We start from the raw sequence: 21,672 nt of genomic DNA, 5'->3' as shown, positions 1-21,672 counted from the left end.
TACAATTGACTGTAGATCTAATCAAGCAGTCCTATTAGGTGGGCTGCAACTGAATACAAACAGTTCTTTCAGATATTATAGGCTAATAGTCTATTCTGGACATCTCACGTGTGTCATACACCTAACTTTTGAAGTCATGACCATAGTTGACTGCCTAACTTTTTAATGAAATCTCATATATATATTTGAGCCAGAAAAACAAACAAATAACTTATTAAGTGTTTCAACATGCCAGAAAACAAACAAATATAATAGGACTGCTTGAAGATATATATCATCAGAGTCATAATATTAAGTCATTACATGTAATAGAAATTGCTTGAGGACAAAATGCTTCGATGGAATAGTCTAAAATTATTCACAATGGATATGTAATACTCTAATACCAACTATATCCCAACCGAATGAATCTACATTATCAAGATAGAGCAAGTAATACAATGAATATAACAAATTGAGGACAGTGTCAAAGCACAGCATCTGGACAAGCAAGCAATAAAAGCAAACTTGGGCAGGAAGATCTGTTGCTGTATGATGCAGTACGTAGAAGGTTGCATAGTTAAATTAAAATAAACTACCACTGGTTTTGAACAGAAAAACTATACAGAAGTCAAGGGGAGTAATTGTATATGACATAAATAAAAGAATATATAAGGAATACAGATTCAGGCATAAGTTCCAGGTAAGCATGGTACAAAGTACAGAAAACAAGATAATATGCTGCGCATAAAATTATATACAATTTACCAGCTTTCCAATTCTTTGTGAACTGTTCTCTTTCTCTTGAAGTACTTTTTGAACTCTTTGTACAGCAGCTCTAGCATTTTCAATCTCCATGCGTGCATTAGTTCGTTCTTCGTCAACAATTCTCCTAGCATCTTCAGAAGCCTGTGAACGATATAGAAAGAGTGATTTGTGAAAATGAAAATGGGAATATACCAAGATTAAGCATACTTGATATGGATAAATGATGTTTATAAAAAATACTAAAACGACGCGCCAATCCAAGAGGAATTGGAACATGCTTTACTCACAAATCATTGCCAGCATGTTATTTTCTTAACCATGGTAAGAAAATCAGGCAGAACTCCTAAAAATTTGCTGTTCAACAAACCATCGGCAGGCCCCTGAAAATTTGCTGTGCATTTGCAAGGAAAGAACACCATTTCAAATTTGTAGTACTGTTTGATAGTCTATTTCAGAAGTCCCAACAAAGGCAAAACTTCAGCTTGGCTTGCTTAATCATTGCAGATAATTTACATTTAAAAACGACGGAACTAAGTTTTCCTCCAAAGCCAGTAGCAAGCAGGGAAAATACACATGACATTTGATAGTACATTGTAAACAGAGAACACAGAATGGATCATGGTACTAAAATGTGCTTACAAAGGTCCATAGAATAAAGATACTTCCAAAGTACGAGGATCAACTCACCAGTTTCAGTGAAGTCACTATTCTCGTGACCTCGGTTTTCTGCTGAAGCAACTCATTTTCTCTTTTGGACAGCTGAACTGCTAAAATATCCACCTATAGAAAGTGTCAAACTATTAAAGTGCTCACAAACAAAGGGATGATTTAGGCATATATATTTAGCTGGAGACTTCTTTTAAGAAACCATATTGGTTAGTTTAGAACACTTGCAGCGTCATTAAAGATACTCTAAAAATGCACTGAGGAACAATAATCCTTCACGTGGTTGTAAATATGGTTCAAAAGAAGAAAAACCAACCATAGATACTGATTCCTCAAATTCATCCTTATATTTGCCAGCTACTTGTCCTCTCAGTGACTCCAATACACTCTTTAGATTCTTCAGAAGGATGTCTCGCTCCAATAAAGCCACTTGTTTACATTTAACCTGAGAGTTAAAGCCAATGCAATAACTTAAGGTCTGTAATAACTGGACCAATTGCTAAATGAGTGTTCAGGAATCAGGAAGACCCATACCTCATTAGATAATAATGTGGCAGTACTGAGGCCCTTCTCAAATTTCATTGCGAGCTCGCGGACTGAAAGACGCTGACGCCGATCAAGCAGATCTGCTGTCTCTTTGGCAACAGACTCCTTAAGTCATGGTGTTTCTGGCTCATCAGCAAATTTGATGACTATCCCATTCGTACCATTCTTGTAGGTAGGGAATTTATTTCTGATGACATTTACTAGGCGCAACGGCCCAGACCAGTTGTTCTGACCCTGTGTCTTCTGCCGAAAATCAAGAGTTGATGCCCGAGTCATCGATAAGTAATTCTCACCCCTAATTCCAAAAAAAACAAGCGTCAGTATCTCAAAAGATCACTGGTGGACACAATGAATAAATCATTGGTGAAAATGGTTCATACATCACCGTTTTCTGTTTTAATGACCCATCGACAAACATAAAAGATGGAAAAGGGGAACCCAATAAATATCACCGAAATAAAAATTGTCAAACTGCAGCATGGAAGCTGATGAAAAGGCAGAAGCAAGTGGAAGAGTTCTCCCCTCCAAAAGAAAGAGAACAAAAGCCATACGAGTTCATCAAGCCTTGGGCATGTGCTACTACCAACCCTCAAGTGTTGTAGTTATAATCATCGCAAGATCGTACAGAATCACCCACTAAACTCAGGACTACAGACCTGCATTAGAAGCAACTGGGATCGGGAGAACCAACTAACTTCAACTAACAATCACGATTTGCAAAAGTGGGAACTGAGAGAATTATGTCTCAATTAAGCTTTGCAAATCATCAACAAAATCCCAATTTGATGCTACTTTCATAGAGGAACTAAAGAGAAAGCATGCTTGGTTACTAGCAACAACATTCCATAGAAGATCGACAACAAAGCATACTCTTTGATTCAGATTTTTTGCTCCCATCCTCTTTCCGCACCTCCTTCTTCTCCTTCGGGAAGTCTGAACCATTAAGGGCCAAATCATCAATACAACCACCAACTAAGAAGATGATTTCTCATATTACATTCTTGAAAGGAAAACACACTCTCTAAAGAATAAACGCGACACCCATTTTTGTTCCATTTTATAATATGAATTGCCAGTTTTTATATTCAAATGTCATATCTAGATGTAGTATGGTTAAAAATTTGCATATGCTACCTGATTAGTTAGTGTAGGCATGAGAGTCATGCACTTCTTGTTCCAGTTTAGCTCTTGAGAAGCACATACCACTGAATCCCTCTTCAATAATAACTCCTCCAACTTCCTTTCTTTTATGAAGATAATGTATCATCTTTCAAAAAGATACTGCATCATGTGAACTCTTGGATCCACTCACAACCAGAAGGGGCCGCAATTTAGAGCAGAATAATACTCAGTTAAATCAGATTTTCTAACAAAGCCCTTTAACAGAACAAAATATGGACAGTCTTGAAAAGGAATATTCATGGTGATATCTCAGTGAGGCGATGCACCTGGCGACTAACCGAATTGACGGGGAGGAGCATACGGCAGGGTCAGGGAGAGAGAGATTACCTGGACCTGGACGATCGCGCGGGAGAGGGTGGAGAGGCTCATCTTGGCGATGGCGAGGGAACCAGGAGGATGGAGGGACCCAGCGTCGCCGGTGAGCATGCCGACCTCGAGCGCCTCCTCGAGCACTTCGGGGCCGGATTGGAAGGAACAGGGTAGAGTAGGGCGTGCAAGTCCCGAGCCTCCGCGTCCGCATCCAACGGCGCCTAGCACTGGCGCGAGCATGCCGAGCTCGAGGACCTCCTTGGCCACTTCTGTGATCTGATTCGAAGGGGAGGGGCGGCCTGCTAGGGAGCGGCGACGCTGGTGACGAAGGGGAGGGCAGCCTGACCAGGGAGCGCCGGCGGTGGTGACGAAGGGAAGGGGGTGGCCTGACCAGGGAGCGCTGGTTGTGGTGGAGAGAATGGGGAACGGAGGAGATTGTGAGGCAGTGGTGGGGAACTATCCAGAGAAGAATGTGAGGCGGCAGTGGAGAGGATGACTGACGTTTTTTTTTTGAGAAATCTGACTTTTTTTCTTAATACTACTACGTAGACTACTGTACTAGGCAGTGACGGGGGAGAGATTGTGATTGATCATGGCGTTGTCCGATCCAAAAAAGAAATGGTCTTCTTTTTATCGGCCGTGTCTGATTCACCTCACATTGTTCTAATAAAATCCATTATTTTTATAGTCATAATCATTTGATGCTTTAAAAGGTTTCCTGTATAAATAATATCTATAAAAGTTGAAAAAAATACTGGTAAAAAACACATTTGATATATCTGAATTTTAGTTGAGGAAATGAGTATGAGTAAATAAATTCAAACACGAGCCAAAAGCTTTGATGTTTTCTTGATTATTAAGAAGATTGTCAGGCCCCGCGCTACTACTAACTAATTGGGAATTAAAATAAATAAATTTCATCCATGGTTGCTGCTGCTGGGCGTCATTACTATTTTTTCAGATATTATATATGATTATATTATGCAGTAGAAAACATCATTTATATTTCATCATATATATTTCATCGTAGATACAAAGTGATGGGTTCCGACATATGCACTGATGTAACGATGACAGACCGCACTGAAACACCACGAGAAGAGGTGCATATAGCTAACCTTCCTCTGTATGTATATTATACATGAAAACACGAAAGGTCTATTTTTATATTTTTTTTCAGAATATAGGAGACATGGATATGGACTTTGGAGATGCACGGAAAGAATCCATTGAGGGTTCATATGCGATGTTGCTGCAAGGGGACAAAAATTCACAACATAAAAATGTCGAAGAGGTTATATCTCATAACAAACCAAAAAAGGATGCTAATTTACATGTTATCTCACAAGGTATTTTTTTAATATTACTATCAATCTTATTTTTGTGATATTGCCTCTTGTATTCAACTATTTTTGCTCAGTTTGATTGCTAAATTGGCTCATTTATTTATGAATTCGACAGACTATGTTTGTACCCCTAGGGATATTACAGTCATCGAGTCAGTCAAGTCTGCCCCCAAGAATACCCAGTTCGTGGACATTGGAGATGCCTTGTTATCAACCGACGATTTGGAATGCCTTATGAAAGATGATATGTTCTTACATGACGGTGTAAGACCAATTGCACAAACTTTGTAATTAATAATATGAACAATATTTAATATTGTAAAATGTACACATAATCTAAATGTTGATTACAGGTGATAAATGCTTACATATATTGCATGCTTGCTCACGACCATCTACAAGACAGAGCGGGTGAAAAGGTACACGTTGTTAGCACGTTTGTATCTGGCCAGATAAAAGAAGACGGGGAAAGAGACATAGACCCATCAAAATATCACCGCATCGTGCATCATGTTAATACTTATCTACAGCAAGACATGGTTAGTTTTTGTCTCGTTATCCATGCATATAATTATGTATTGTTTTTATTAATTCATATGTATAATGATTTATTAATATTTATATCTAATTGCGACCGTGACTTGTATGATATTTACACCAGTTATTCATTCCGATTAACATGCCGAGCTACCATTGGTATCTAGCAGTCGTCAATGCCAAAAAACGTGAGATTCAAGTATTGGACTCACTTGGTTCTCGGGTCAAACGCAATGACCTTGCTACTACGGTAACTATCTATTATTTTTATTCATCTTAACATATGTTTTTGTTTGTCTTGATCCCTACTATTTCTTATATATAAAATAGTTACTAGGACTCGAGAAGTGTCTGAAACTTGTAGAGCATAGACCGGATTTTATCAGAGGTCATAAGTGGCCCGATCTGAATGTTACAAAAGGGACGGTTGTAGAGCAGTTTCATGAGGCAATACAAACCGATGGGTAAGCACTTGTTACAATGGTTTGTTTATTTGATTCATCTGTGTGGTATTCTAAAGCATTATTTTATAATATTATAGCGTATCATGTGGACTGTTTATGCTAAATTATATGGAATACTGGACATCACATGCACTGTCAGACCAATTCACCCAGGTATTTCGTTTTTATACGTTATCTCATTATTTTATCTCAAAATAATATATAAGTTGTTTTTATATATATCTTGTAGGAGGATATGAAACATTTTCGACAAAAATTAGCTGTCATTTTGCTCGATTCAGAGCTGAATAAGCTAAAAGGAGGTCCCATATACCATCAACCTGACGATCAAGAAAATTTAGCTAATTCTGATCTCGAGATACTGGACAATCCATCTGACGTAGTCAAAGACAAACGTCCTGCACCAATCACTATCATACCCACGGACCAACGTGAATTACTTGCCGGTCTCTGCAACTACATCATGTCGATCGATGATGCCGGTTGTTTGGAGTAAGTATCAGGTATCAATATTTAATGTGAGGTTGTATATTATTGTTCTTCTTACCATCCAATTTATAGGAAGGTATGGGTCCGGAGCTCGACACCCGATCCAATGGGCTTAAGTCTTAAGAAACTTCAGTGCATACTTAACATAGAGCAGCCCATGGACAATGATTGCTTCAACACAGCCGTGCGTATGCTGGCATGTGACGAGGGAGTATTGTTCACAAACCCTCCTGTACACTACATGGATCTACGATTTTGTGTAAGTTATCGTAACTCTTCATTCTATGTGTCATTAGCATCAACATGTTGAAGCAATATTTCTTTTTTTTACTTAGTCCATGATGCTAGAGTCAACACGAGGTCAGAAGTTTTGCGAGAAGAAAACTATCCAGACGTTGGCAACATTATTTGATAGCTGGCCTGGGATGGACAATGACATCTCATCGTGCAACAAGGTAAGTAAAGTATTTTGTCCATTGTTATCATGGTTTATTGTTGTTTCTAATAGCTCCACTTGTAGATTTATCTTCCCTATGCATCCATCGGCCGATACATCTTGTACGTCATCGAGAAAGAGGCACATCGTCTATATATTCTGGATCCTATTCAAACATCACAATCGTTAGAGGAAAAAAATTGAGGCATGCACTGAAATTAAAAAGTTTTGCAAGGGATTTCAAAGAAGCACTCGAAATAAAGCTGCCTGGTTGGAATTATGATATATCTAAATGGCAACGTTTATTTCCGTTCGGTGTTCCAACGAGTATAGACGGGTAATGGATTCATAACAAAAACATTTACTTTTGTTATCACTATATTCTATATATTATTAATCTAAAGTTTTGCAGGAATGTGTCTGGCTATTTTGTTTTTCATTTTATGCTCTGGTGGAACGGTAAAGAATTGGTCAAGCCGATTTGCACGGTGAGTATTGTCAGTTACATGTTTTAAGAGCTTCGGCGTGAAATTTTCATAATAACTACATGTATTGTTTGTGCAGGATGGGTATGAATTGAGGAAGCAGTTTTTATTACACTTGCTAAAACATCGTGGGAATGAAGCTAAAGGAAACTTTCCTGATATTGTGAAAGAATTACTTAAGCGCATCATCTAGATATTAATAGTTTTGTAATAGATGTTTAGTTGGAACATCGCTCGGTTTGTTACATGGACATGTCGTTAATTTTTCTTCATGTTATCAATTTACATTGCAAAAATGAACTTCAGTTATTAAATAATTGTATTTGTGTTTTATTGTTTGTACGTGTGGAATTTAACATGTAACTCTTGTAAACTATTTCAAGAGCCCGTGGCAACGCACGGGCACTCTACTAGTCTAATCTAACATAACGATTCGATCGATAGAAAAAAAACAAGAGCGAACAGAGGAGGAGCGCTCCTGTGCTTACAGAGAGGAGCTCGTGTAGGCAGGGAAGTGGATGTCGTCGGGGGCGACGGCTCCGGTGACCGGCGGCGGAGACGGCGATGTCCAGTGGATGGAGAACTCCGAGAGGGTCCGATTTTCTGTTGAAGGTGGAGGTCGGGGATGTCCAGGCGAGCGGGGCGACTCAAGAAGCTCCTGTGAACCCGGAGCTCTAGCGACGGCGGACGAGGTTGAGGACGAGGCTCTGGTGTTCCCCGGGTGGCGTGGTTATGTCAAATAGATGCACAGTCCCGAGGGGAAGTAGAGTATGGAAGGAGGGGTCCCGGAAAGCTCACCGGCGGTCGGATTCAAGCGATGAACTCTGCTTGGCCGACCTAGATTGGAACGACGAGGGCGTCGTCTAGAGGTCGTCTTGGGCGTGGGTTTTCAAAGGGAAACGGGAGAGGACGGCCTCGCGTATTTATAGGACATGAGGCTTGGGGAAGGGGTGGACTCGGGGTAGGGTTCCCATGAAGATCGGGCGCGGCGGCGGCGTTGTGTACGCGTACGCGTATGTCTCTGTTTTGAGTCGTGGGGAAGAAGAAAGAAAGGTGTGGCCTGCCTGGCAGCGACCGTGGGGAAGGGAGAGAGGGACGCACGTGAGAGAGAGGTGGCGGCGGCGCTCCTAGGAGTTCCTCCCGAGCGTAGGGGCGCGCGTGCGCTAGCCCTAGCGCTGGGCTGGGCCGACTCGCTGGCCTGCAGGGCGCTTTTTTTGTTTTTTTTCGAAAAAATGATTTTTCTGTTTTTTTCTAAAACAACGAGGAAAAAAAACAATAACAGAAAAAACAAATATAGGCATATTATATACCAAAATTTTCAGAATTAAAATTCCTAAAATATGAACATATTTAAAGATACAAATAAAATCCACAAAAATTTACATAAAGCAAACAGTGTTACTGTTGCAATAAAACCCAATAAAAATCATTTTTAAAATACCAAAATAATTTCAAATTTATTTTCTCCTAATTTTCCATTGAAGGGAATCATTTTACCCTGGTTTCCATTTATTTATCTTTAGGAGAAAAATAATTTGAATAAAATCCAAATAATTCCAAATTTAAAGGGAGTTTCAAAATACTTCCAAATGACTTTCAATTTGATTCTTTGTAACTTCCAACTCGTATTTCATATAATTGAAGAAGTCATTTTTGTTGGGTAACGTAGTAATTTCAAAAAATTTACTACGCACACCCAAGATCATGGTGATGCATAGCAACGAGAGGGGAGAGTGTTGTCCACGTACCCTCGTAGACCGACAGCGGAAGCGTTATCACAACGCGGTTGATGTAGTCGTACGTCTTCACGATCCGACCGATCAAGTACCGAACGCACGGCACCTCCGAAGTTCTACACACGTTCAGCTCGATGACGTCCCTCGAACTCCGATCCAGCCGAGTGTTGAGGGAGAGTTTCGTCAGCACGACGGCGTGGTGACGATGATGATGTTCCACCGACGCACGGCTTCGCCTAAGCTCCACGACGGTATTATCGAGGTGTAATCTGGTGGAGGGGGCACCGCACACGGCTAAAATATCGTATATCAAGTGTGTTCTCAGGTGCCCCCTGCCCCCGTATATAAAGGAGAAAGGGGGAGGCCGGCTGCCCTAGGCGCGCCAAGGAGAGAGGGGGAGTCCTCCTCCTAGTAGAAGTAGGACTCCCCTTTCCTAGTCCTACTAGGAAAAGAGGGGGGGAAGGAAAGAGAGGGAGAGGGAGAGGGAAAGGGGGCTGCGCCCCCCTCTCCTAGTCCAACTAGGACTCCCCTTGGGAGGGGGCGCGCCACCTCATGGCTGCTGCCCTCTCTCTCCCCTCAAGGCCCACCAAGGCCCAATACTTCCCCGGGGGGTTCCGGTAACCCTCCGGCACTCCGGTTTAATCCGAAACTTCTCCGGAACACTTCCGGTGTCCGAATATAGTCGTCCAATATATCAATCTTTACGTATCGACCATTTCGAGACTCCTCGTCATGTCTGTGATCACATCCGGGACTCCGAACAACCTTCGGTACATCAAAACATATAAACTCATAATATAACTATCATCGTAACTTTAAGCGTGCGGACCCTTTGGGTTCGAGAACTATGTAGACATGACCGAGACACCTCTCTGGTCAATAACCAATAGCGGGACCTGGATGCCCATATTGGCTCCCACATATTCTACGAAGATCTTTATCGGTCAGACCGCATAACAACATACGTTGTTCCCTTTGTCATCGGTATGTTACTTGCCCAAGATTCGATCGTCGGTATCTCGATACCTAGTTCAATCTCGTTACCGGCAAGTCTGTTTACTCGTTCCGTAATACATCATCCCGCAAATAACTCATTAGTCACAATGCTTGCAAGGCTTATAGTGATGTGCATTACCGAGTGGGCCCAGAGATACCTCTCCGACAATCGGAGTGACAAATCCTAATCTCGAAATACGCCAACCCAACAAGTACCTTTGGAGACACCTGTAGAGCACCTTTATAATCACCCAGTTACGTTGTGACGTTTGGTAGCACACAAAGTGTTCCTCCGGTAAACGGGAGTTGCATAATCTCATAGTCATAGGAACATGTATAAGTCATGAAGAAAGCAATAGCAACATACTAAACGATCGGGTGCTAAGCTAACGAAATGGGTCAAGTCAATTACGTCATTCTCCTAATGAGGTGATCCCGTTAATCAAATGACACCTCATGTCTATGGCTAGGAAACATAACCATCTTTGATTAACGAGCTAGTCAAGTAGAGGCATACTAGTGACACTCTGTTTGTCTATGTATTCACACATGTATTACGTTTTTGGTTAATACAATTCTAGCATGAATAATAAACATTTATCATGATATAAGGAAATATATAATACTTTATTATTGCCTGTAGGTCATATTTCCTTCAGTCTCCCACTTGCACTAGAGTCAATAATCTAGTTCACATCGCCATGTGATTTAACATCAATAATTCACATCACCATGTGATTAACACCCATAGTTCACATCTCTATGTGACCAACACTCAAAGGGTTTACTAGAGTCAATAATCTAGTTCACATTGCTATGTGATTAACACCCAAAGAGTACTAAGGTGTGATCATGTTTTGATTGTGAGATAATTTTAGTCAATGGGTCTGTCACATTCAGATCCGTAAGTATTTTGCAAATTTCTATGTCTACAATGCTCTGCACGGAGCTACTCTAGCTAATTGCTCCCACTTTCAATATGTATCTAGACCGAGACTTAGAGTCATCTAGATTTAGTGTCAAAACTTGCATCGACGTAACCCTTTACGACGAACCTTTTGTCACTTCCATAATCAAGAAACATTTCCTTATTCCACTAAGGATAATTTTGACCGCTGTCCAGTGATCTACTCCTTGTTCACTATTGTACTCCCTTGCTAAAATCAGTGTAGGGTATACAATAGATCTGGTACACAGCATGGCATACTTTATAGAACCTATGGCCAAGGCATAGGGAATGACTTTCATTCTCTTTCTATCTTCTGCCGTGGTCGGGCTTTGAGTCTTACTCAATTTCACACCATGTAACACAGGCAAGAAACTCTTTTCTTTGACTGTTCTATTTTGAACTACTTCAAAATCTTGTTAAGGTATGTACTCTTTGAAAAACTTATCAAGCGTCTTGATCTATCTCTATAGATCTTGATGCTCAATATGTAAGCAGCTTCACCGAGGTCTTTCTTTGAAAAACTCCTTTCAAACACTCCTTTATGCTTTGCAGAATAATTCTACATTATTTCTGATCAACAATATGTCATTCACATATACTTATCAGAAATGCTGTAGTGCTCCCACTCACTTTCTTGTAAATACAGGCTTCACTGCAAGTCTGCATAACACTATATCCTTTGATCAACTTATCAAAGTGTATATTCCAACTCCGAGATGCTTGCACCAGTCCATAGATGGATCGCTTGAGCTTGCATATTTTGTTAGCACCTTTAGGATTGACAAAACCTTCTGGTTGCATCATATACAACTCTTCTTTAATAAATCCATTAAGGAATGCAGTTTTGTTTATCCATTTGTCATATTTCATAAAATGCGGCAATTGCTAACATGATTCAGACAGACTTAAGCATAGATACGAGTGAGAAACTCTCATCGTAGTCAACACCTTGAACTTGTCGAAAAACCTTTTTGCGACAATTCTAGCTTTGTAGATAGTAACACTACTATCAAGGTCCGTCTTCCTCTTGACGATCCATTTAATCTCAATTGCTTGCCGATCATCGGGCAAGTCAACCAAAGTCCACACTTTGTTCTCATACATGGATTTCATCTCAGATTTCATGGCCTCAAGCCATTTTGCGGAATCTGGGCTCACCATCGCTTCTTCATAGTTCGTAGGTTCGTCATGGTCTAGTAACATAACCTCCAGAATAGGATTACCGTACCACTCTGGTGCGGATCTTACTCTGGTTTACCTATGAGGTTTGGTAGTAACTTGATCTGAAGTTACATGATCATCATCATTAACTTTCTCCTAATTGGTGTAGGAGTCACAGGAACAGATTTCTGTGATGAACTACTTTCCAATAAGGGAGCAGGTACAATTACCTCATCAAGTTCTACTTTCCTCCCACTCACTTCTTTCGAGAGAAACTCCTTCTCTAGAAAGGATCCATACTAAGCAACGAATGTCTTGCCTTCGGATCTGTGATAGAAGGTGTACCCAACTGTCTCCTTTTGGTATCCTATGAAGACACATTTCTCCGATTTGGGTTTGAACTTATCTGGATGAAACTTTTTCACATAAGCATCACAACCCCAAACTTTAAGAAACGACAACTTTGGTTTCCTGCCAAACCACAGTTCATAAGGCGTCGTATCATCGGATTTTGATGGTGCCCTATTTAACGTGAATGTAGCTGTCTCTAATGCATAACCCCAAAACGATAGTGGTAAGAGACATCATAGATTGCACTATATCCAATAAAGTACGTTTATGACGTTCGGACACACCATTATGCTGTGGTGTTCCAGGTGGCGTGAGTAGTGAAACTATTTCACATTGTTTTAACTGAAGGCCAAACTCGTAACTCAAATACTCTTCTCTATGATCAGATCATAGAAACTTTATTTTCTTGTTACGATGATTTTCCACTTCACTCTGAAATTATATGAACTTTTCAAATGTTTCAGACTTATGTTTCATTAAGTAGATATACCCATATCTGCTCAAATCATCTGTGAAGGTGAGAAAATAACGATATCCGCCACGAGCCTTAATATTCATTGGACCACATACATCTGTATGTATGACTTCCAACAAATCTATTGCTCTCTCCATAGTACCGGAGAACGGCGTTTTAGTCATCTTGCCCATGAGGCATGGTTCGCAAGCATCAAGTGATTCATAATCAATTGATTCCAAAATCCCATCAGTATGGAGTTTCTTCACGCGCTTTACACCAATATGACCTAAAGGGCAGTGCCACAAATAAGTTGCACTATCATTCTTAACTTTGCATCTTTTGGCTTCAATATTATGAATATGTGCATCACTATGATCGAGATCCAACAAACCAATTTCATTGGTGTGTATGACCATAGAACGTTTTTTTATTCATGTAAACAGAACAACAATTGTTTTCTAACTTAAATGAATAACCGTATTGCAATAAACATGATCAAGTCATATTCATGCTCAACGCAAACACCAAATAACACTTATTTAGTTTCAACACTAATCCCGAAAGTACAGGGAGTGTGTGATGATGATCATATCAATCTTGGAACTACTTCCAACAAACATCATCACCTCGCCTTTTACTAGTCTCTGTTTATTCTGCAACTCCCGTTTCGAGTTACTACTCTTAGCAAATGAACCAGTATCAAATACCGAGGGGTTGCTATAAACACTAGTAAAGTACACATCAATAACGTGTATATCCAATATACCTTTGTTCACTTTGCCATCCTTCTTATCCACCAAATAGTTGGGGTAGTCCCGCTTCCAGTTGACCAGTCCCTTTGCAGTAGAAGCACTTAGTCTCAGGCTTAGGTACAGACTTGGGCTTCTTCACTTGAGTAGCAACTTGCTTGCCGTTCTTTTGAAGTTCCCCTTCTATCCCTTTGCCCTTTTCTTGAAACTAGTGTCTTGTTAACCATCAACACTTGATGCTCTTTCTTGATTTCTACCTTCGTCGATTTCAGCATCGCGAAGATCTCGGGAATTACTTTCGTCATTCCTTACATACTATAGTTCATCACGAAGTTCTACTAACTTGGTGATGGTGACTAGAGAATTCTGTCAATCACTATTTTATCTGGAAGATTAACTCCCACTTGATTCAAGCGATTGTAGTACCCAGACAATCTGAGCACATGCTCACTAGTTGAGCGATTCTCCTCCATCTTTTAGCTATAGAACTTGTTGGAGACTTCATATCTCTCAACTCGGGTATTTGCTTGAAATATTAACTTAAACTCCTGGAACATCTCATATGGTCCATGACGTTCAAAACGTCTTTGAAGTCCCGATTCTAAGCCGTTAAGCATGGTGCACTAAACTACTAAGTAGTCATCATATTGAGCTAGCCAAATGTTCATAACGTCTGCATCTGCTCCTGCAATAGGTCTGTCACCTAGCGGTGCATCAAGGACATAATTTTTCTGTGCAGCAATGAGGATAATCCTCAGATCACGGATCCAATCCACATCTTTGCTACTAACATCTTTCAACATAATTTTTTTCTCTAGGAACATATCAAAAATAAACACAGGGAAGCAACAACGCGAGCTATTGATCTATAACATAATTTGCAAAATACTATCAGGACTAAGTTCATGATAAATTTAAGTTCAATTAATCATATTACTTAAGAACTCCCACTTAGATAGACATCCCTCTAATCATCTAAGTGATTACGTGATCCAAAGCAACTAAACCATGTCCGATTAACACGTGAGATGGAGTAGTTTCAATGGTGAACATCACTATGTTGATCATATCTACTATATGATTCACGCTCGACCTTTCGGTCTCTGTGTTCCGAGGCCATATCTGTATATGCTAGGCTTGTCAAGTTTAACCTGAGTATTCCGCGTGTGCAACTATTTTGCACCCGTTGTATTTGAACGTAGAGCCTATCACACCCGATTAACACGTGGTGTCTCAGCACGAAGAACTTTTGCAACGGTGCATACTCAGGGAGAACACTTTTATCTTGAAATTTTAGTGAGAGATCATCTTATAATGCTACCGTCAATCAAAGCAAGATAAGATGCATAAAGGATTAACATCACATGCAATCAATATAAGTGATATGATATGGCCATCATCATCTTGTGCTTGTGATCTCCATCTCCGAAGCACCGTGCTCGTGATCTCCATCTCCGAAGCACCGTCATGATCACCATCGTCACCGGCTCGACACCTTGATCTCCATCGTAGTATCGTTGTCGTCTCGCCAAATAATTGCTTTTACGACTATCGCTACCGCTTAGTGATAAAGTAAAACTATTACATGGTGATAGCATCTCATACAATAAAGCGACAACCATATGGCTCCTGCCAGTTGCCGATAACTCGGTTACAAAACATGATCATCTCATACAACAAATTATATCACATCATGTCTTGACCATATCACATCACAACATGCCCTGCAAAAACAAGTTAGACGTCCTCTACTTTGTTGTTGCAAGTTTTACGTGGCTGCTACAGGCTTAGCAAGAACCGTTCTTACCTACGCATCAAAACCACAATGATAGTTTGTCAAGTTGGTGCTGTTTTAACCTTCGCAAGGACCGGGCGTAGCCACACTCGGTTCAACTAAAGTGAGAGAGACAGACACCTGCCGGTCACCTTTAAGCAACGAGTGCTCGCAACGGTGAAACCAGTCTCGCGTAAGCGTACGCGTAATGTCGGTCCGGGCCGCTTCATCTCACAATACCGCTGAACCAAAGTATGACATGCTGGTAAGCAGTATGACTTATATCACCCACAACTCACTTGTGTTCTACTCGTGCATAGCATCAACGCATAAAACCAGCCTCGGATGCCACTGTTGGGTAACGTAGTAATTTCAAAAAATTTCCTACGCACACGCAAGATCATGGTGATGCATAGCAACGAGAGGGGAGAGTGTTGTCCACGTACCCTCGTAGACCGACAGCGGAAGCGTTATCACAACGCGGTTGATGTAGTCGTACGTCTTCACGATCCGACCGATCAAGTACCGAAAGCACGACACCTCCGAAGTTCTACACACGTTCAACTCGATGACGTCCCTCGAACTCCGATCCAGCCGAGTGTTGAGGGAGAGTTTCGTCAGCACGACGGCGTGGTGACGATGATGATGTTCCACCGACGCAGGGCTTCGCCTAAGCTCCACGACGGTATTATCGAGGTGTAATCTGGTGGAGGGGGGCACCGCACACGGCTAAAATATCGTATATCAAGTGTGTTCTCAGGTGCCCCCCTGCCCCCGTATATAAAGGAGCAAGGGGGAGGCCGGCTGCCCTAGGCACGCCAAGGAGAGAGGGGGAGTCCTCCTCCTAGTAGGAGTAGGACTCCCCTTTCCTAGTCCTACTAGGAAAAGAGGGGGGAAGGAAAGAGAGGGAGAGGGAAAGGGGGCTGCGCCCCCCTCTCCTAGTCCAACTAGGACTCCCCTTGGGAGGGGGCGCACCACCTCATGGCTGCTGCCCTCTCTCTCCCCTCAAGGCCCACCAAGGCCCAATACTTCCCCGGGGGGTTCCGGTAACCCTCCGGCACTCCGGTTTAATCCGAAACTTCTCCGAAACACTTCCGGTGTCCGAATATAGTCGTCCAATATATCAATCTTTATGTCTCGACCATTTTGAGACTCCTCGTCATGTCCGTGATCACATCCGGGACTCCGAACAACCTTCGGGACATCAAAACATATAAACTCATAATATAACTATCATCGTAACTTTAAGCGTGCGGACCCTTTGGGTTCGAGAACTATGTAGACATGACCGAGACACCTCTCTGGTCAATAACCAATAGCGGGACCTGGATGCCCATATTGGCTCCCACATATTCTACGAAGATCTTTATCGGTCAGACCGCATAACAACATACGTTGTTCCCTTTGTCATCGGTATGTTACTTGCCCGAGATTCGATCGTCGGTATCTCGATACCTAGTTCAATCTCGTTACCGGCAAGTCTCTTTACTCGTTCCGTAATACATCATCCCGCAACTAACTCATTATTCACAATGCTTGCAAGGCTTATAGTGATGTGCATTACCGAGTGGGCCCAGAGATACCTCTCCGACAATCGGAGTGACAAATCCTAATCTCGAAATACGCCAACCCAACAAGTACCTTTGGAGACACCTGTAGAGCACCTTTATAATCACCCAGTTACGTTGTGACGTTTGGTAGCACACAAAGTGTTCCTCCGGTAAACGGGAGTTGCATAATCTCATAGTCATAGGAACATGTATAAGTCATGAAGAAAGCAATAACAACATACTAAACGATCGGGTGCTAAGCTAACGAAATGGGTCAAGTCAATCACGTCATTCTCCTAATGAGGTGATCCCGTTAATCAAATGACAACTCCTGTCTATGGCTAGGAAACATAACCATCTTTGATTAACGAGCTAGTCAAGTAGAGGCATACTAGTGACACTCTGTTTGTCTATGTATTCACACATGTATTACGTTTCCGGTTAATACAATTCTAGCATGAATAATAAACATTTATCATGATATAAGGAAATATATAATACGTTATTATTGCCTCTAGGGCATATTTCCTTCAATTTTATCTTCTCTCGTGAAAATCATTGAGTTGCATAAAGTTTCCGAATTTGAAATATTTCCAAATGGAATTCAAATCTTTTCAAAACCCTTTTCATTTATTTAAATGGAAGAAGTCATATCATCTTCACTCTAGGGTTTTTGTGATGAAATGAATTTGAATTCATGGAGATCATAAATGCAAGGTGAAAGTTTGGGAAAGTCATTTCATTCCCTCTCATTCAACTTTCAAAAAAGTTTCAAATTTCACTCAATTTCACACAATCAGTCAAACAACAATCAAACAAACAAGCATAAATATTTATTTAATATAACATTCCAAAATTTAGAATTTTGGGATGTTACATGAGTGCCCTCAAGGATGAGCTTGGCTTTGACCGTTCAAAAAGTATAGGTGTCAAGGACTTGCTTGAGGAGTTGAAGGTGTTGGTGGAGGAAGATGATCATGTGATTGTTGACCTTGCTGTGAAGGTGTTCTTCCTGATACTCTGCCAGAATTTGCTTTGCCCCGGGCCTACAGTTCGTTTGGGTAGAGTTGCCGCAATGGTAGAGAACATGGATTATGCGGCTATGGCTCAGATGGACTTTTGCCAGCTTGTTGTTGATGGGTTGCATGCAGCTGTGGTGAGGTGGCAAACAGGAGGCAGCAAGCAGAATTATGCAAAGGGTTGTGCCATTGTCCCCCTGATTATGTATCTTGACTGCTTGAAGCTTCGCAAATTTTCAGTCATGCACACGTTGACGCCACGTGCGTCATACCTGACGACCAAGGACCTGATGAAGTTATACAATGAGGATGTGCTTGTGAAGGGAAAGATTTACTTGGAAACTTACAAATTTGGGAAGCTGCCGGTTAGTGCATCTGAGTTTTTAATATCATTTTTTAAAAGGTGCAGCCATTATAAATCTAAACTTTTCTAGTACTCACATGTGTACTTGTCTTTGCCTCTTGTCTTTTTTTTGCAGTGGAAGGTGTCAGGTGATATTGTGTACAACCGTCCTGTTGCAGTTGTATGCGGCAGCTCTGATGCGGGACCTAGCACTCATGCTAGGTTCTATGAGCCTATATGTAGCCAGCTTCCTGCCTGTGATGATGAGGTGCCGCGTACTCGTGGTTTCATGGCTCGACAGATGTTTGATAATAGAAGCTCTTCTAAGCAGACATTTGTTGGCGGAAAAAAACATGAGGAGATTGATGAGCTTCTTCTGAAGGTTTTGAAGTTGACTCAAGATTTGCCAACCTCTGGTGACAGGTTGAGGACAGTTGCTGGTTTTTTCCCTGTTGGCCATGGCCCATGAGATGAAGATATTGTTGCTGCTCACAATTTTGATTGTGGCGTGATTGAAAGCCTGAAGATTGCAGTGACGAATGTTCGGTCTTCCTATGCTCAATTGAGACATGCACAGGAGGAAAAATGCGGTCGGTATGAGAAGGATGCTGGGCATATTTTGGATGAAATGAACCGTCAAGACGCTGGGGTTGGCACTGATAATGTATGTTCTAGGTTTTTTGTTGCTTTGAACCTCTTTTGTGTATTATGTGGACTGCTCCTCACTATTTTTGTTTTTTGTGATAGGCTGGAGTGGAATCTTCTGGTGTCCATGGAACTAGGGACGATGGAATTGGTCAGGTACAAGTACTTCTGCCATGTCTGTTCTGCCATGTGTCCCTCTTCTTAAACTTGCATTTGTTGCTTTCCATTTTTATTGTATTTTTTGTACTTCACGGTTGTAAAGTGTGTACTGCTTGTGCATAGTTGAATTTTTTTCTTTTTTTGTCGTTACCATCTTATTTTCGTTTTTGGTTTGTTCTATGCTCGTAGACTGGTGTTGCTGCTTGTGATGTGCACAAAGAGTCCTACGATGGCTCTGGGAAGGACGAGGTATTGGCTGATGTATCGTCCCCTCCGGATGTTGTAGCTGATAAGGTATAGTTGTATTACTTGTTCGGTTAGTGTGTTGTAATCTAATTTTTTTGTTGTTGTTATAAACTTTATGTACGCTGTTATGCTCAGTCATATGCATTTTTCATTTACATATGTTAGCTGCAGTAGTTTTACATGTGTGAGCTTCAGTCTTTGACAGAAGTGAACTGCATTCCATTTCGCATGCATGGTCCATAATGTTTTACATAAGTAAGCTTCAGTGTTTAACATAACTGAACTGCAGCATTTGACAAAGTGAACTGCAGTTCTTTTTTTACGTATATGTGTGTTGAAGTTGTAGTTGTTTTGATACACGTTGGTTGCAGTTGTTTGTTGTGTTAATTATCCCCAAGCTCATTTTTGTGTTATTGTGTGTTTTTTAATCTTTCCACAGCCTGGAGAAGAAAACGTGGAAGTTCACGTTGATCTGAATCAGGGCGGTTGTGCTGTTGATGGTGGTGGCAGTGTTGGTGCTTCTGCATCGGTTGCCGTTGACTGTGCAGATCCTTCTGTAGCTCAAGAATCCCATGATGCTGTTTCCCCCAGCCGGCATGAAGATTCTGATTTTAGCATTGAAAGGCCGCTGGAGAATGTCGTCCCTGCTGTTAGTGTTGTTGCTTCCCGTGTTTGTGTGGCGGCCAACGATGTTCCTGAAGTATCGAGAGTGGAGCCTCATGTAGCTGAAGTATCTAAGGACGTTGCGGTTGACCAGACTGTTGTAAATCCAGAGAATGCTGATGTTGCTGCAGAAGGGCAGTCCAGTGATGTTGTGTTGGATTCGTCGCAACCTATCCAGGAAAATGTATTGGTCAGCTTTGAAGGACAACAGCATGAAGACTCCGACACTGAAGGCAAGAGTTTTGTTTCGAACAGTACAGTTGAAGTGTTTCTCATTTCATTTTGTTTAATTACTATGGTATCTGTATTAGATGTATAATGATAAGTGAAACTTGATCTTTTGTTTATGATTTTCAAAATAGCTAGCAGAATTTCCTTGGCTTAATATTTGAACTTCATTATTTGGATAAGTGAACTTCATCTTTTTATTACAAATGACAAACTTCCTGTTGTGACACCGTCGAGCATTGATCCAGCTCTTCTGAAAAGATACAATGAGTTGTACGCTTCTGTTACGAGGGTTCGGAAGGACAAGAAGAAGAAGTATGGTTTTTTAGAAATTGTTTTGTTCATATGTATTTTCTAATTTTGGTTTTTAGCCCTTTTTCTTTGTTATTTTTTTTTAGTATCTTATCTTTCAGTTTTTCATGAAAAATTCAGGGACATGATTTCTTTTAAAACTGAGATGGGTGATATTACCATTGGCGAACTTGGTCAATCCTTTTGGGATAAAGGGATGCTCACTACAAGACTTGTAGATCTTGGGGTTTCTTTGCTGGTAGATAAGTTTAAGGGATCTCCGACAATGGTTGTCCCGTACCATATTTGTGTAAGAATGCAGAAATTTTTGTTTTATTTTTTTGATTTTCTTTTCTGATTTCGTGCGATGACATGTTTTCTTGAGCACTATTCGATTTTTGGTTTTGTATTGGTAGACAAATATTTGGAATGGTGGTACTGTAGGCAGGAGTGTTAAAATGACGTTCTCTTCAAAAGCCGAGGAGCGTGTTGATAAAAAGGATATGGCGAGTAATGTTTTTATGTGTCGAATACTATATTTTGCGTGTTTGTTTTCATAGTGTTCTGTTTCTTCTTCTTATAATAATTTTATTTATTTATTCGTGCTTTGAACAGGTCCTTTTTGCAACTTTTGATCTGCCAGATATGAGGGATGGCGTTGGTCATTATTGTGTAGTTGCGTTGAATGTGAAAGAAAGGCGGTTTGAATTTCTTGACTCGCTCAATAAACCTGGCAGCCCTGATGTGATCAGGGTTTTTAGGAGGATGGTTAAAAATATCAAGCGTGCATGGAAAGAAGGAAGCTCAAGTTCTGATGAGCCACTAAATCCTCCTACACTTGATGGATTTGTGTTGAAACATTTCATTGTCCCAATGCAGCCAAATGGGTGTGTTCCGTACAGCCCCTCTTCTCCATACTGCTCAAGTTTTTTATTTCATTTTGTGAAACTGATGTTTTTATTCTTTTATTGCAGGCATGATTGTGGGTTCTATATGTTTCAATTCTTGCAGACTTGGGATGGTGTTCGAGTTGCTCAGTTTGGGGTGGCGCACATTGGCTACATCAGAAAGGCCATGCTCTATAGTTGGCTCACATCGAGAAAGTGTTCCCTTGATTTAACATCACTTTTAATTTTTGCAGATAAAGG

At 40.9% G+C, this 21,672-nt stretch overlaps 1 protein-coding gene across 1 annotated transcript; it reads right to left on the bottom strand.

Annotated features, from left to right (window-relative positions):
* Positions 1 to 389: 389 nt before the first annotated feature.
* LOC123171077 (stomatal closure-related actin-binding protein 1-like) lies at positions 390 to 3,811 on the bottom strand. The gene is made up of 6 exons (XM_044588733.1): positions 3,469 to 3,811; positions 1,948 to 2,254; positions 1,730 to 1,858; positions 1,435 to 1,527; positions 748 to 888; positions 390 to 410 (listed from the first exon to the last, which is right to left on the bottom strand). The coding sequence occupies exons 2-6, from the start codon at positions 1,993 to 1,995 to the stop codon at positions 390 to 392; spliced, it is 432 nt and encodes a 143-aa protein (XP_044444668.1). The 5' UTR covers positions 1,996 to 2,254; positions 3,469 to 3,811.
* Between the last annotated feature and the right edge of the window lie 17,861 nt (positions 3,812 to 21,672).

This window comes from Triticum aestivum, chromosome 7D (genome assembly GCF_018294505.1).
Source record: "Triticum aestivum cultivar Chinese Spring chromosome 7D, IWGSC CS RefSeq v2.1, whole genome shotgun sequence".
NCBI lineage: Eukaryota > Viridiplantae > Streptophyta > Magnoliopsida > Poales > Poaceae > Triticum > Triticum aestivum.
The sequence above is the reverse complement of the archived record's forward strand: the minus strand, read 5'-3'. Positions and strand labels throughout refer to the sequence as shown.